This window comes from Salvia splendens, chromosome 9 (genome assembly GCF_004379255.2).
Source record: "Salvia splendens isolate huo1 chromosome 9, SspV2, whole genome shotgun sequence".
NCBI classification, from domain to species: domain Eukaryota; kingdom Viridiplantae; phylum Streptophyta; class Magnoliopsida; order Lamiales; family Lamiaceae; genus Salvia; species Salvia splendens.
In genome coordinates this window covers 26066583-26079001 of record NC_056040.1, presented here as the reverse complement: position 1 = coordinate 26079001, position 12419 = coordinate 26066583, and the positions used below count along the sequence as shown (strand labels likewise).

Here is a 12419-nt window from a genome sequence, read left to right as displayed (position 1 = left end):
TTCGCTTTTTTAATGTTAAGTTGTAATATTGTTTTAATTTTAATAAAGTGTGTTTGTTTAAATTGAATGAATAGTAATTAAGAGACGGTATAGAGACGGTTAAGAGACGGAGCGTTGCAGCCTCCGTCTCTTAGTTAAGAGATGGAGGAAAAAAGGACAGTGGGGCCCTCAAATAGTGCTCAAATAGTAGTTAAGAGACGGTTTAAGAGACGGTATAGAGACAGCGTTGTGGATGGCCTTATTACTTTTACATTTTAGAAATTGGAGGGTTTATTAGAGCACCCGCAACGCGTGCCGAAACCGTTCCGCGTGCCGTTCCGCCGGAACGGTTTCGCCGCGGAACGCGTTGCGGCGCTGCATTCCGCTCCCGTCCCGTTCCCATTCCGTGCCGGGTGCCGATGGCACGTAACGCGGCACGGAACAAGCCGCCACGCGCCTGGGCGACGTGGCCGATCCCCGTGCGTGCGTGCTTCCCACTCGCCGGCCCGCGAGTGGGACACGTCAGCAATGACGCAATAATTATTTTTTTTTTATAAAAATCGAATTTTAAAAAAAAAAAAAAAATTTTTAAACGGTAACATTACCGTTTTTTTTAACTTTTTCTTAATTTTTTTAATTTTTATTTTTATTTTCTTATTCTATAAATACACCTAATTCATTCATTTTATACACAACTACACATCTATTCTTCCTACATCAACATCAATTTCTCTCCAATTTTCATATTCTATCTCTTCAAAAAATGTCCGGCGACGGCAATTACGGTGGTGGCGGCGCCGGAGGGTGGGATCTCAACGCGTTCGGCGATTGGGAGACCATGTACAACACACTTGGTGGTTCTGGGTCATCGACGCCGGGCACGCAGGGGTCGGCGACGCCGGGCACGCAGGGATCTCAATTACGTTTTTTTTAACTTTTTTCTTAATATTGTGTGTTTTTTAATAAAGTATGTTTGTTTTTTAATAAAGTATGTTTGTTTTTTAATAAAGTGTGTTTATTTAATTTAATTTAGTTGGAAATAAAAATAAAAATTGAAATAGAATGAATAGTAATTTAAGGAACGGTTAAGGAACGGTTAAGGAACGGAGGGTTGCAGGTTCCGTTCCTTAGTTAAGGAATGGAGTAAAAAAGTACAGTGGGGCCCTCAAATAGTGGTTTAAGGAACGGTATAGGAACGGTATAGGAACAGCGTTGTGGATGGCCTTAGTCATTTACAAATAGTGAAAGTAAGAAAAAGATGAGTACAAAGTGAGAAGAAAAGGACAAAAGATTCTTTGGTTGTGTACACGTCTATATATTAATGCATACAGCCATACCATACACACTGACTCAACTCACTTTCCCATCTGCACTCCAAAAAATGGCAGCCAACCTCTCTCTCATCAGCACCACCACCCTCCTCCTTATCCTGTGCACCCTCGCCAAAGCTACGCCCCCAGGGCTCATCCTAACCCTCGTCAACAACTGCCCCTACACCATCTGGCCCGCCATCCAGCCCAACTCCGGCCACCCCGTCCTCGAGCGCGGCGGCTTCTCCCTCTCCACCCTCACCCACCGCTCCTTCCCCGCCCCCTCCGCCCACTGGTCCGGCCGCATCTGGGCCCGCACCGCCTGCTCCCACAACGGCCACCACTTCTCCTGCGCCACCGGCGACTGCGGCGGCCGCCTCGAGTGCAACGGCCTCGGCGGCGCCGCCCCCGCCACCCTCGCCCAGTTCGTCCTCCACCACGGCCACGCTGACTTCTCCACCTACGGCGTCAGCCTCGTCGACGGATTCAACGTCCCCATGACCGTCACGCCGCACGAGGGGAAGGGCACGTGCCCCGTCGTCGGCTGCCGGGCGGATCTGCTCAAGACGTGCCCGCACGCGCTGCAGGTCAAGAGTGGGCATCCGCACGGTGCGGTCGTGGGGTGCAGGAGCGGGTGCGCGGCGTTCGGTACGGACGAGCTGTGCTGCAGGAACCACTACAACAGCCCGCAGACGTGCAAGCCATCGAGCTACTCGGAGTTCTTCAAGCACGCGTGCCCGGCGACATTCACCTACGCGCACGATAGCCCCTCGCTTATGCACGAGTGCTCTGCTCCCAAAGAGCTCAAAGTTATCTTCTGTCACTGAGATTTTTTAGATCTCTGCTGCTTTCTAAGTCTTTGAATCTGTGTTTCTTTCTCTCTGTGGAGAATTTGATGCTTATTGTGGACTTATGGAATTTTGTTTTGGAAATAAAATCTGGGAAATGTATGTTTCTTGGTCTTCAGTAAATATCGTTTCTTTTTCTCCTTTTAATTAAACCAAAATCTATTTAGTATAAATGTAAAGGGTGTCCACCGTAAGGCGGACACGCCCAATAACCCCGCCCCAGTTTTTGTCCATAGCCCAAATTTTGTTGTCCATAGCCCCAAAATTCTATTTCCGCCATTATAGTGGACAACTCCAATAGCCCTCAAATTTTATAATTAATTTTCATTTTTAAATATTTTTTAGTTTCAATCAAGTGTAATTTAAATAATCGCAGTGTAAATAACTAGAATACGAGGGTAATTAGGGCCGAATATTCGTTGTATTGTAAACCGGTAAAATTATACAACGAATAATTAAAATATATATAGAGGAAAAAATGAAAAAAAAAATTCAAAAAATCCGGCTATAGCCGCGGCGGATATCCGCCACTATAATAGCCGCGGCTATAGCCGCGCCTATACACCCTACGCCCCGTCCTCGCCCCACTCGCGGCGAAGCCTCGTCCGCCGCCCTCCCCCCCACCAGCCGCGTCCACCCTCGCGGCGGACACCCCTCCCACTATAATATCCGCTCCTACCGCCCCCCACCGCCCCCCTTCGCGGAGTCCGCCGCGTCCACTCCATAGTGGACGCTCTAACGGCAAATATCATTTTACTCCATCCCTATACTCAAACTTAAAATAATATTTCTATATTATAGTAGGAGTACATTTTTTATTCATAAAATTTGGAAAAAAATTAGTTTTGATTTACTGTAACCTAAATATAAGTACTTTTTATTTAAAAAATAAAAATACAATTAATTTTAAAGTACTGTTGGAACAAATTACATATTACTTCCCTTGTTCTTTTATAGTTGAGGTGAAATTTTTTGACGTGGAGTTCTAGAAAGAAATGTTGAGTGTGTTAAATAAATAGATAAAAAAGTAAAAAGTGAATAAATTAGAAAGGAAATAAAGTAGAGACAATAAAATAATAAAGTAAAGTAAGACCGTAAGAAATAGATAAAAGTTACTCTCTCCATCCCATAATAATTGTCACTCTTTTCCATTTCTTTCTGTCTCACAATAATTGTTGCACTTTATTTTTACCATAAATGGTAAGTGAGTCTCATATTCCACTAACTCACTTCACTTACATTTTATTATAAAACTAATATAAAAAAATGGGTTTCACATTCAACTAATTTTTCCAACAACTTTTCTTTACATTTCTTAAAACCGTGCCCATGTAGAGTTACAATTATTATGGGACAGAGAGAGTATTATATATGAAAATGACTCAATTAATAGGAAATTTATCAAAATGAAAAAATGACGCAACTATGAAGGAACAAAGGGAGTACTAGTATTATTTTAGGTTTTAGTCTATCGTTAAAATTGTCTAAGTTGATTCATTTACTCTATTTGATTAATGTACATGAGAAATAGAATGATATGCTAAAAAATTAACGAGTACTGCTAGGCATGCTTAATTGGTTCTCCCGTTCTCAGGTACTCGAAATCGGAACCGGAACCGACCGGGTAATTGAGGAACCGGGAACCGGTTTACCGGTACCGGTTCTAATGTTCTCAAAAATTCCGGTTTCGGTTCTACACGGAACCGACCGGTTCTTACACGAAACCGAATAATAAATCAATTTTAGATTTTATAAGATACTATTAATTAGTATCCAATTATCTTATGGGGGTTGTGTGTGTATGTCGTGTGTGTGCGCGTTAAGGTGATGTGTGTGTGTGTGTGGTGTTGCATGTGTTTAGGTGTATACTTGTTAGTATTTTGTTATGTGATAATTTAAATTTTAGTTGTTATACTTTTTAGGTATTTATTTAATTATTGTTTGTAAGTATTAGAGTATTGGATGATGAATATTGTTATCTTGTTGATTTTTTTTGTGTTTCTTTGAATTTTTAGGTATAAATTGTTATATTTCTAGATGTTGAATTATTCAAAAAAAATTAAAATTAAAACTACAAATCGGATCCGGTTCGTAACCGGAATCGGCCGGGTAAGAACCGGTTTCCGATTCCGGAATTCATGAAAATTTGTAACCAGGTACTCGGTCAAACCGGACCGGATAGAACCGGAACCGGCCGGTTAAGCAGGCCTAAGTACTGGTAATATTACTACTAGGAGTGTAATTTCGCTTCTGTAAGGGAAAATCGTCAATCCCATAATTTTATGTAATTAATATCTTTTTTAATGTCTCTTTCAATTAAAATTTTATACTAACATTTATTATTTAAATTATACAGTAACTTTTAGTTACATTCTAGATAAATTACATTGTTATACAATGTGGTCGTCAATTCTGGTTAATTATTACTCCCTTAGTATCAGAAAGTTTGTCACATTTTTTTCATATTCGTATGCCCACAAAATTTGTCATATTTCAACTTTTACCATTTTAATAATGCCTCTCATATTTCACTAACTCATTCACTCACATTTTATTATTATAAAACTATTGGAATATATAAAAGTAAAACTCATATTCGATTAATTTTTCAACTCACTATCTATTACATTTCTTAAAATCTGTGTCCGATCAAAGTGTGATAAAATTTATGGGACGAAGAGAGTATATGAATAGTAAAAATATAATGATAAAAATTACAAAAGTCACAATAAATATTATCAAAATTTTTAAATGTATGAAACCATTGAGCATTGCACAAAAGTTACACACTTCCTTCTGCAATAATTGAGGTTTTTCTTTTCGGCACTGAGACTAAAAAATGAAAGTTTAGTGTTTTAAGTAGATTTGGTAATTAAGTAATCACTTCGTCCCATAATAGATATCATATGTTTGTTGTTAGTTTGTCCTACAAAAGATGTCACTTTTCAATTTAAAAAAAATTATCTTTCACATTAATATAAATAAGTATTCCCTTGCTCCACCATTAGGAGTTTCATTCGAATTCGCCACGAGTTTTAAGAAATCTAAAGGAAAGTGGGTGAGAAAAAATAGTGAAATGTGGGGATCTATTTAGTGGAAAGTGGTGTCTACCTACTATTTATAGTAAAAGTGAACCGAGACTCCTAATGGCGGACATACTAAAATGGTAAACTGAGACTTCTAATGGCGGACAGAAATAGTATTATTTTCTCTTACCACTTAACATCTCCTAATTATAATGAACGTACATTGTCAAGCAGATACAAAGTTAATTTATGAAATACTACCTCCGTCTCACTCAAGATGTCTACTTTTTATTTTTAGTTTGTTTCATTCAAGAAGTGCACTTTCTATATTTGAAAATAAATCCCTTTCCCTTCCATTTTTATTAAAATATTCAATTATTATTTTTTTCTAAACTTATTCCATTTAACAAATTCTCCAAAAATTTCATGTCACTTAAGAATATGAACATCTTGAGTGGAATGAGAGAGTCCTATTAAATTAATTATTAGGCTCAAGACAACGAAATAGTAGTAAAATAGTACTTCTTTTGTCTCAAGATAAGTAAAACATTTCTTTTGGGTAAAAAATTTAAGAAATTAATATTTAAAGAATTAAAATAGAGAGAATAAAATATGAGAGTGAGAAAAGTAGAGAAGTTAATAGAGAACAAAATAGACGAAGAATAAAGCAAGAAGAATGAATTTTTACTGAAAAAGAAAATTATTTATTTACAATCAAACATCCCAAAAAGAATATAATTGGCGCATAGAGTAAACAGTGCAAGACGAGTTATTAAAATACTCCGTATTCAGATTATTAATTCAAACTGCTTCACTCACTGATGCATTGATTTATGTGCTGCCAGACATCGATTTTCGTGTCAATTTGTCTATTTGTCTAATCTCAGTTAAAAGTATTGCAGATTTGCACTTTATTTACTGACTTACTGTTCCACTACCTTGCCCGTAATCTTAATTTTTTACCTTTCATAAAATAGTACTCCCTCCATTCAATAGTACTGGGGCATTTCTTTTCGGCACGGAGATTAAGAAAGTAGAGAGATGAAGAGAGAATAAAGTAAGTGAGAAGAAATGTGTTAACTTTTACTAAAAAGGAAAATGACTCCACTACTATGGAATGTACCAAAATGGCAAAATGACTCCACTACTATGGAACAGAGGGAGTAGTAATTGAGAATATTTTGTTAGAGCATCAGCATTGGCGCGGAATTCTCGGCAGAATTCCTTGCGAAATTCCCTAAAACACCTCCTGTCATGTCATACGAATTCCCACTGCACTGTCACGTCATAAGGACTTCCCACTGCACAGTGGCGGATATCCCTAAGGACTTCCCACAATTAAAAAACCACAAATTCACAAATTAAACAATTTCCGTAATTAAACAATTTACGGAATTAAAATTTCGACACAAATGGGGGGAAAAAATTCCATTAAGTAAAAAAAAAGAAAAGTACATTTCACTAAATTAAAAAAAAGCATTTCAATAATTAAAAACTACATCAACGACGACCCATCCGCTGCCATACTTCTTCAATAATATCGTTCTGGAGCCAAACATGGGTTTGTCTTTGGCGCATGTCGGCAAATGCACGGACTCAATCGACATCGTCATGGGGTATTCCCATGCGTACATAGCTAGTGGTCACGCCGTGGCTTGGACCCCAGCACCAACATCATCATTGGTCCAATCAGTCAGTGCTGGACCTTCATCTCGACAATCATGTTGTGCATGATAATACATGCGTACATGATGTCGGCGATGCTGTCAACATACCACAGCCGTGTTGGACCCTTCACTGCCGCCCATCGAGCCTGGAGCACACCAAATGCCCGCTCCACATCTTTGCGTTCTGCCTCCTGGCGACCCTCAAAATATATCTTCTTTTCATCTGTTGGGCATCTGATCATCTTCTCAAAGACGGGCAACATAGGGTATATCTCATCCGCCAAATAATAGCCCATATTGTGCTGGTTGCCGTTGGCTACGAAGTTGATGGCCGGACCAACGCCCATACACTGCTCGTTGAAAAGGGACGACGACTGGAGGACGTTGATGTCGTTGTTAAACCCGACTTCTCAAAAATAGGCATGTCAAATCCACAGCCGGTAGTCAGCTACCGCTCAACTGTTGCCATAAGTTGGCATATGCCATTAGGTGATACTTTACTGGTCAACAAATCAGCAGCAATGATTTGACCATATTATGTTTTTTTGAATGATTTCTTATTCTTGTTACAAATGATTTTCATGTGTTCAGATTATGTGGTAAAATTTGGGTGTAAAGTATGCTTCGTGAAAGTTAAATAGCAGTTTTATTGCCTCACACGTGCATGAATCAGACGCATCATGTGTTCATAATGCCCACCACTACCACTACCACTACCAGCCATTTATGATATATAAAAGAAATGTAAAGAGAGAAACTTGTTAAAACAAGTGGTGCGAATGAAATGCAGTTCAACGAGCCGTATATATAGAAATTTAAAAAAAATTTAATGCAATAAATGAGAATTCCCCGCGGACATCCGTGGAGTCAATGCAATGGCGGACGTCCGCATGCCCGTCGCAACGGAATTCCGCGTAACGCCGCGGAACTGCGGTGTCCTCGGCGGAATTCCGTATCCGTGCATACCATGCACAATGGCGAGCGTCCGCCGCGGAATTCCGGCACGCAGGTCGGAATTTCGCCGGGACGGGCGCCATTGCTGATGCTCTTATGGTAACAAAATATAAAAAATGATTAGATACTAGATTAAGTGAATAAGAATTAAAATAAAACAGAAAAATAAAAAGAAATAAATTAAATATAAGTGAATAAGAATAAAATAAAATATAAAAATTAAATGAAATAAAATAAATAACTGAAATAATTGGAATATTGTAGAGTTGAGAAATGGTCCTACCTAATTTAAAATGTCAACTTCTTTAAATGACATGAGAATTTAGATAAAAATGCTAAATGTAGTTAATTAAGAGAAAAAAATGAGTTACTATTTCAATATATTAAAAAAGTAAATTTTATTTTAAATATGAAAGGATGACAAATTAATTGATAAAGAATGAGATATACTATATCTTAAATAAAATGAGAGTAGTAATTAAATTAACCGAAGAAAGAAGGTGTTTGAGAGGTTAAATGTACTCCCACAATCCATGATTAAATGTCTTATATTTGACTGATATAAATTTTTAAAAATTGTTTAACTTTATAAATAAAGTAGCTAGAAAAAGTTAGTAGATGTGGGACCTACTTTTATATAGTGGTTTTATAATAAAATGTGAGTGAAATGGGTTAGGCCATCCGCAACGCTGTCTCTTATCCGTCTCTTAACCGTCTCATCCCTTAACTATTCATGGGCCCCACTGTACTTTTCACTCCATCTCTTAACTAAGAGACAGAACCTGCAACCCTCCATCTCTTATCCGTCTCTTAACCATCTCTTAACTTACTATTCATTCAATTTCATTTTTTATTTTTATTTCCAACAAATTCAATTAATAAAAACACATTTCATTAAATAAAGTAAAATTACAACTTAAAATTCTTAAAAAATTTAAAAATACATAATTAAAAATTCTAAAAAAATGAAAAATACATAATTTAATTTAGAGGGAACATCCTTTTTGGTCCACGAACTTTGCCAAAGTATCATTTTAGGTCCGTGAACTTTGAACATATCATTTTAGGTCCGTGAACTTTGAGTTAGTATCATTTGAGGTACTTTTTACTATTTTCATACTTTTTTGGATGAAAATACCCTCAATACCTTAAAGTGTATATATTTTTAATAAATTTATCATATATTCATATTTTTTATAAATATCTTTACAATATATTTTTGACAAATTTTCTAAATATAATTTGACCTTAAATATTATCACTTAATTTTGTGACATGCAAGTAAAATTGCTTCTTCAATTTTTTATATTAATTTTTTTTAAAAATTGAATAAAGAACTTTCTTTAATAATAAAAAATTGAATAAAGATCTTTTTATAAATATCTTTACAATATATTTTTGACAAATTTTCTAAATATAATTTGACCTTCAATATTATCATTTAATTTTGTGACATGCAAGAAAAGATCTTTATTCAATTTTTTATTATTAAAGAAAAGTTCTTTATTCAATTTAAAAAAAATTAATACTATAAAAAATTGAAGAAGCAATTTTACTTGCATGTCACAAAATTAGGTGATAATATTTAAGGTCAAATTATATTTAGGAAATTTGTCAAAAATATATTGTACAGATATTTATAAAAAATTATGAGTATATGATAAATTTATTAAAAATATATACACTTTAAGGTATTGAGAGTATTTTCGTCCAAAACAACTTGGAAATAGTAAAAAGTACCTCAAATGATATTAACTCAAAGTTCACGGACCTAAAATGATATTTTCAAAGTTCACAGACCTAAAATGATACTTTGGCAAAGTTCGTGGACCAAAAATGATGTTCCCTCTTTAATTTATTCCGCCAAATTTTGCCCAAATGTGCTCCATTATATCATCTTGGAGTTGGACGTGGGCGGTAGAATCACGTGTCCTTGCCCGAATAGACAACCGATCTTGCAAAGACGGATGCACTCCACTGCGAGGCGGACTACTTGCGGTAGAGCTTCCGAGGGTTTCAGGGTCGAACCAATTTCCCGCCTCAGGTCCTTCGTCGGCGACAATCATGTTGTGCAAGATTATGCACGTATACATGATGTCGACCATACTCTCCATGAACCACGTACAAGCCGGGGCTTTGATAATGTTGAAGCGCGCTTGGAGAACCCCGAACGCACTCTCCACATCCTTGCGAGCAGCCTCCTGCTTCTGAGCAAAAAGAGCCTGTTTTTCGTTTACCGGCATATTGAACGTCTTCATGAAGGTTGGCCATTTCGGGTAGATGTCGTCGGCAAGATAGTACCCCATTTTATACCGCCGGTTGTTAGCGATGAAGTTGATGGCCGGCGCTTTACCATCCAAAACTTTAGCGAAGAGGTCGGATTGGTTGAGCACGTTGACGTCGTTGTTTGATCCGGGGACCCGAAGTACGCATGCAAATCCATAGCCGGTAGTCGGCAACGGCCTTGAATATAACGGTGGGGTGGGTGCCTTTGTGGCCGCTAGTGTATGACCCCCTCCACGCCATATGGCAATTCTTCCATTGCCAATGCATGCAATCGACACTGCCAAGCATCCCGGGGAATCCGTGCACTTCTTCGTGGAGGTGGAGCAGAAACTGACAATCTGCCGTGCTTGGCTTCCGGAGAAATTCGTCGGTGAAGGCTGCACGAATGCCTATGCAGAATTGCGTCAAGTAAATTCTCCCAGTGCTTTCTCCAATGTGGAGGTATTCGTCGAACAAATCCGCCGTTTGTCCAGTCGCAAGCTGGCGGATTGCTGCAGTACATTTCTGCAGCGTCGTGTGGCTGGGACGGCCAACGGGGTCGAACCCTTCTTGGAAGAACTCTTCCCGGGCTGGCAATGTATTTGCGATGTGGAGAAATAGCGGTCGCCGCATGCGGAAACGGCGACGGAAGTAGGTATCTCCCCATACCGGGTTGTCACAGAAGTAGTCGCGTACTAACCTTGCGGCGGCTTCCTCCCGGTTACGATGGATGTAAGTCCGGGATCGTCTTTGGGGAGGCGCGACTTCCTCCGCCTCCCTACGTCGATCTTCTTCAAGTGATTCTTCCATTATTCGACGCATTTGCTCAAATGGATCCATGAATGTATTAACTTTGGTAGAAGAATAAAAGAGATGATTTGAGATGAAAATTGGAGAGGAAATGGAGGTAATTTGAGAACAATAGATGTGTGTTTGTATGTAATGAGGATGAAATAGGAGTATTTATAGAGTAAAAAAATAAAAAAATAAAAAAATAAAAGGAAAATGACCGTTGAACGGTCATATGACCGTTTTTAAATTTAAATTTTTTTTTTATTAAATTCGGTTTTAAAAAAAAAAGATTTATTGCGTCAACGTGACGAAGCCCACTCGCGGGTCGGCGAGTAGGCGTCACGCATGGCGCCGGAGCGTGCCACGTCGCGCAAGCGCTTGGCGAGACAGCTCGCGTGCCGTCTTGGAGGGACGGGTGTCTCGGCGGGCTGGGGACGAGATGGGACGCTGCAACGCGTCCCGCGCCCGTCTCGTCTCGAAGGGACGAGATAAGGGACACCCGCGAGACGCGTTGCGGGTGCCCTTAGTGGAACGTAGAGTCCACTTATCAAATATAGTAAAAGTGAAATTAGACTTTTATTGGCGGATGTACGAAAAAGGAAAAATGAGACATTTAATGGCGGATAGAGGAAGTAATAAAAAGGTACGCGAGGAGAAAAACGAAGAACAAAGCATCTCAATATAGTGTACTCCCTTCGTCCGCCATTAAGAATCCCGTTTGACCATTCTAGTCTGTCTGCCATTAGGAGTCTCGATTTACTTTTACTATAAATGGTAGGTAGAATACACTTTTCACTAACTAATTTAACTCACATTTTATTGTAAAACTAATATTATAAAAATAAGGTTTACATTTTACTTTCTCTGTCCCATAATAAGAGTCACACTTTGTCATTTTGGTATGTTCCACAATAAGAGTCATACTTCATTTTTACTATAAATAATAAGTATGTTCTACATTCCACTAACTGACTTCAATCACATTTTATAATAAAACCAATATAAAAAAGTGGGTCTCATATTCCATTAACTTTTCCAACCCACTATTCTTTACATTTTTTAAAATACGTACCCACAATAAGAGTGACTCATATTGTGGGAATGAGGGAGTACTATATTTTTCCACACATTTTCCTTTATAGTATTTCTTAAAAGAGTAAAGGCCATTTGTGGTCCTAAACATATAACAATTTTATGATTTTGATCCCGATCATTATCTTTTGAATTATTGCATCCTGAACAAATGAAAACGGTCCCCATTTAGTCCATTTTGGATGGAACCATTAGAGCATCCACAATAGCGGCAAGCGGACCGGCTAGCCGATTCCCGGCGGTGGCCGGTCCGCTCGCCGAACCATTGCAGCAGGCGAGCGCCAAATCAGCGAGAAAAAAGGCGAGCGCACGCCGATGCGCTCGTCGATCGGCTGGCCGCCATTGCAGGCTCCCGATCGGCCAGCTGATTTTTTATTTTTATTTATTTAATTTTCGAAATACTATATATAAGCGATTTGCACGTCATTTTCATTCGCACCACTTGTTTTAACGAGTTTTCTCTCTATCTTAATTTCTGTACAAGAT

At 38.4% G+C, this 12419-nt stretch overlaps 1 protein-coding gene across 1 annotated transcript; it reads left to right on the top strand.

Moving 5' to 3' along the window:
- The first annotated feature begins 1307 nt into the window (after positions 1-1307).
- LOC121749775 (osmotin-like protein) lies at positions 1308-2260 on the top strand. Its single transcript, XM_042144405.1, has one exon. It carries the CDS (start codon positions 1361-1363, stop codon positions 2114-2116), a length of 756 nt encoding a protein of 251 aa, XP_042000339.1. The 5' UTR covers positions 1308-1360; the 3' UTR covers positions 2117-2260.
- The last annotated feature ends 10159 nt before the right edge of the window (positions 2261-12419 follow it).

Coding starts and splice junctions, on each gene's coding strand:
- LOC121749775 (XM_042144405.1), top strand. CDS start 1,361: ATGGCAGCCAACCTCTCTCTCATCAGCACCACCACCCTCCTCCTTATC.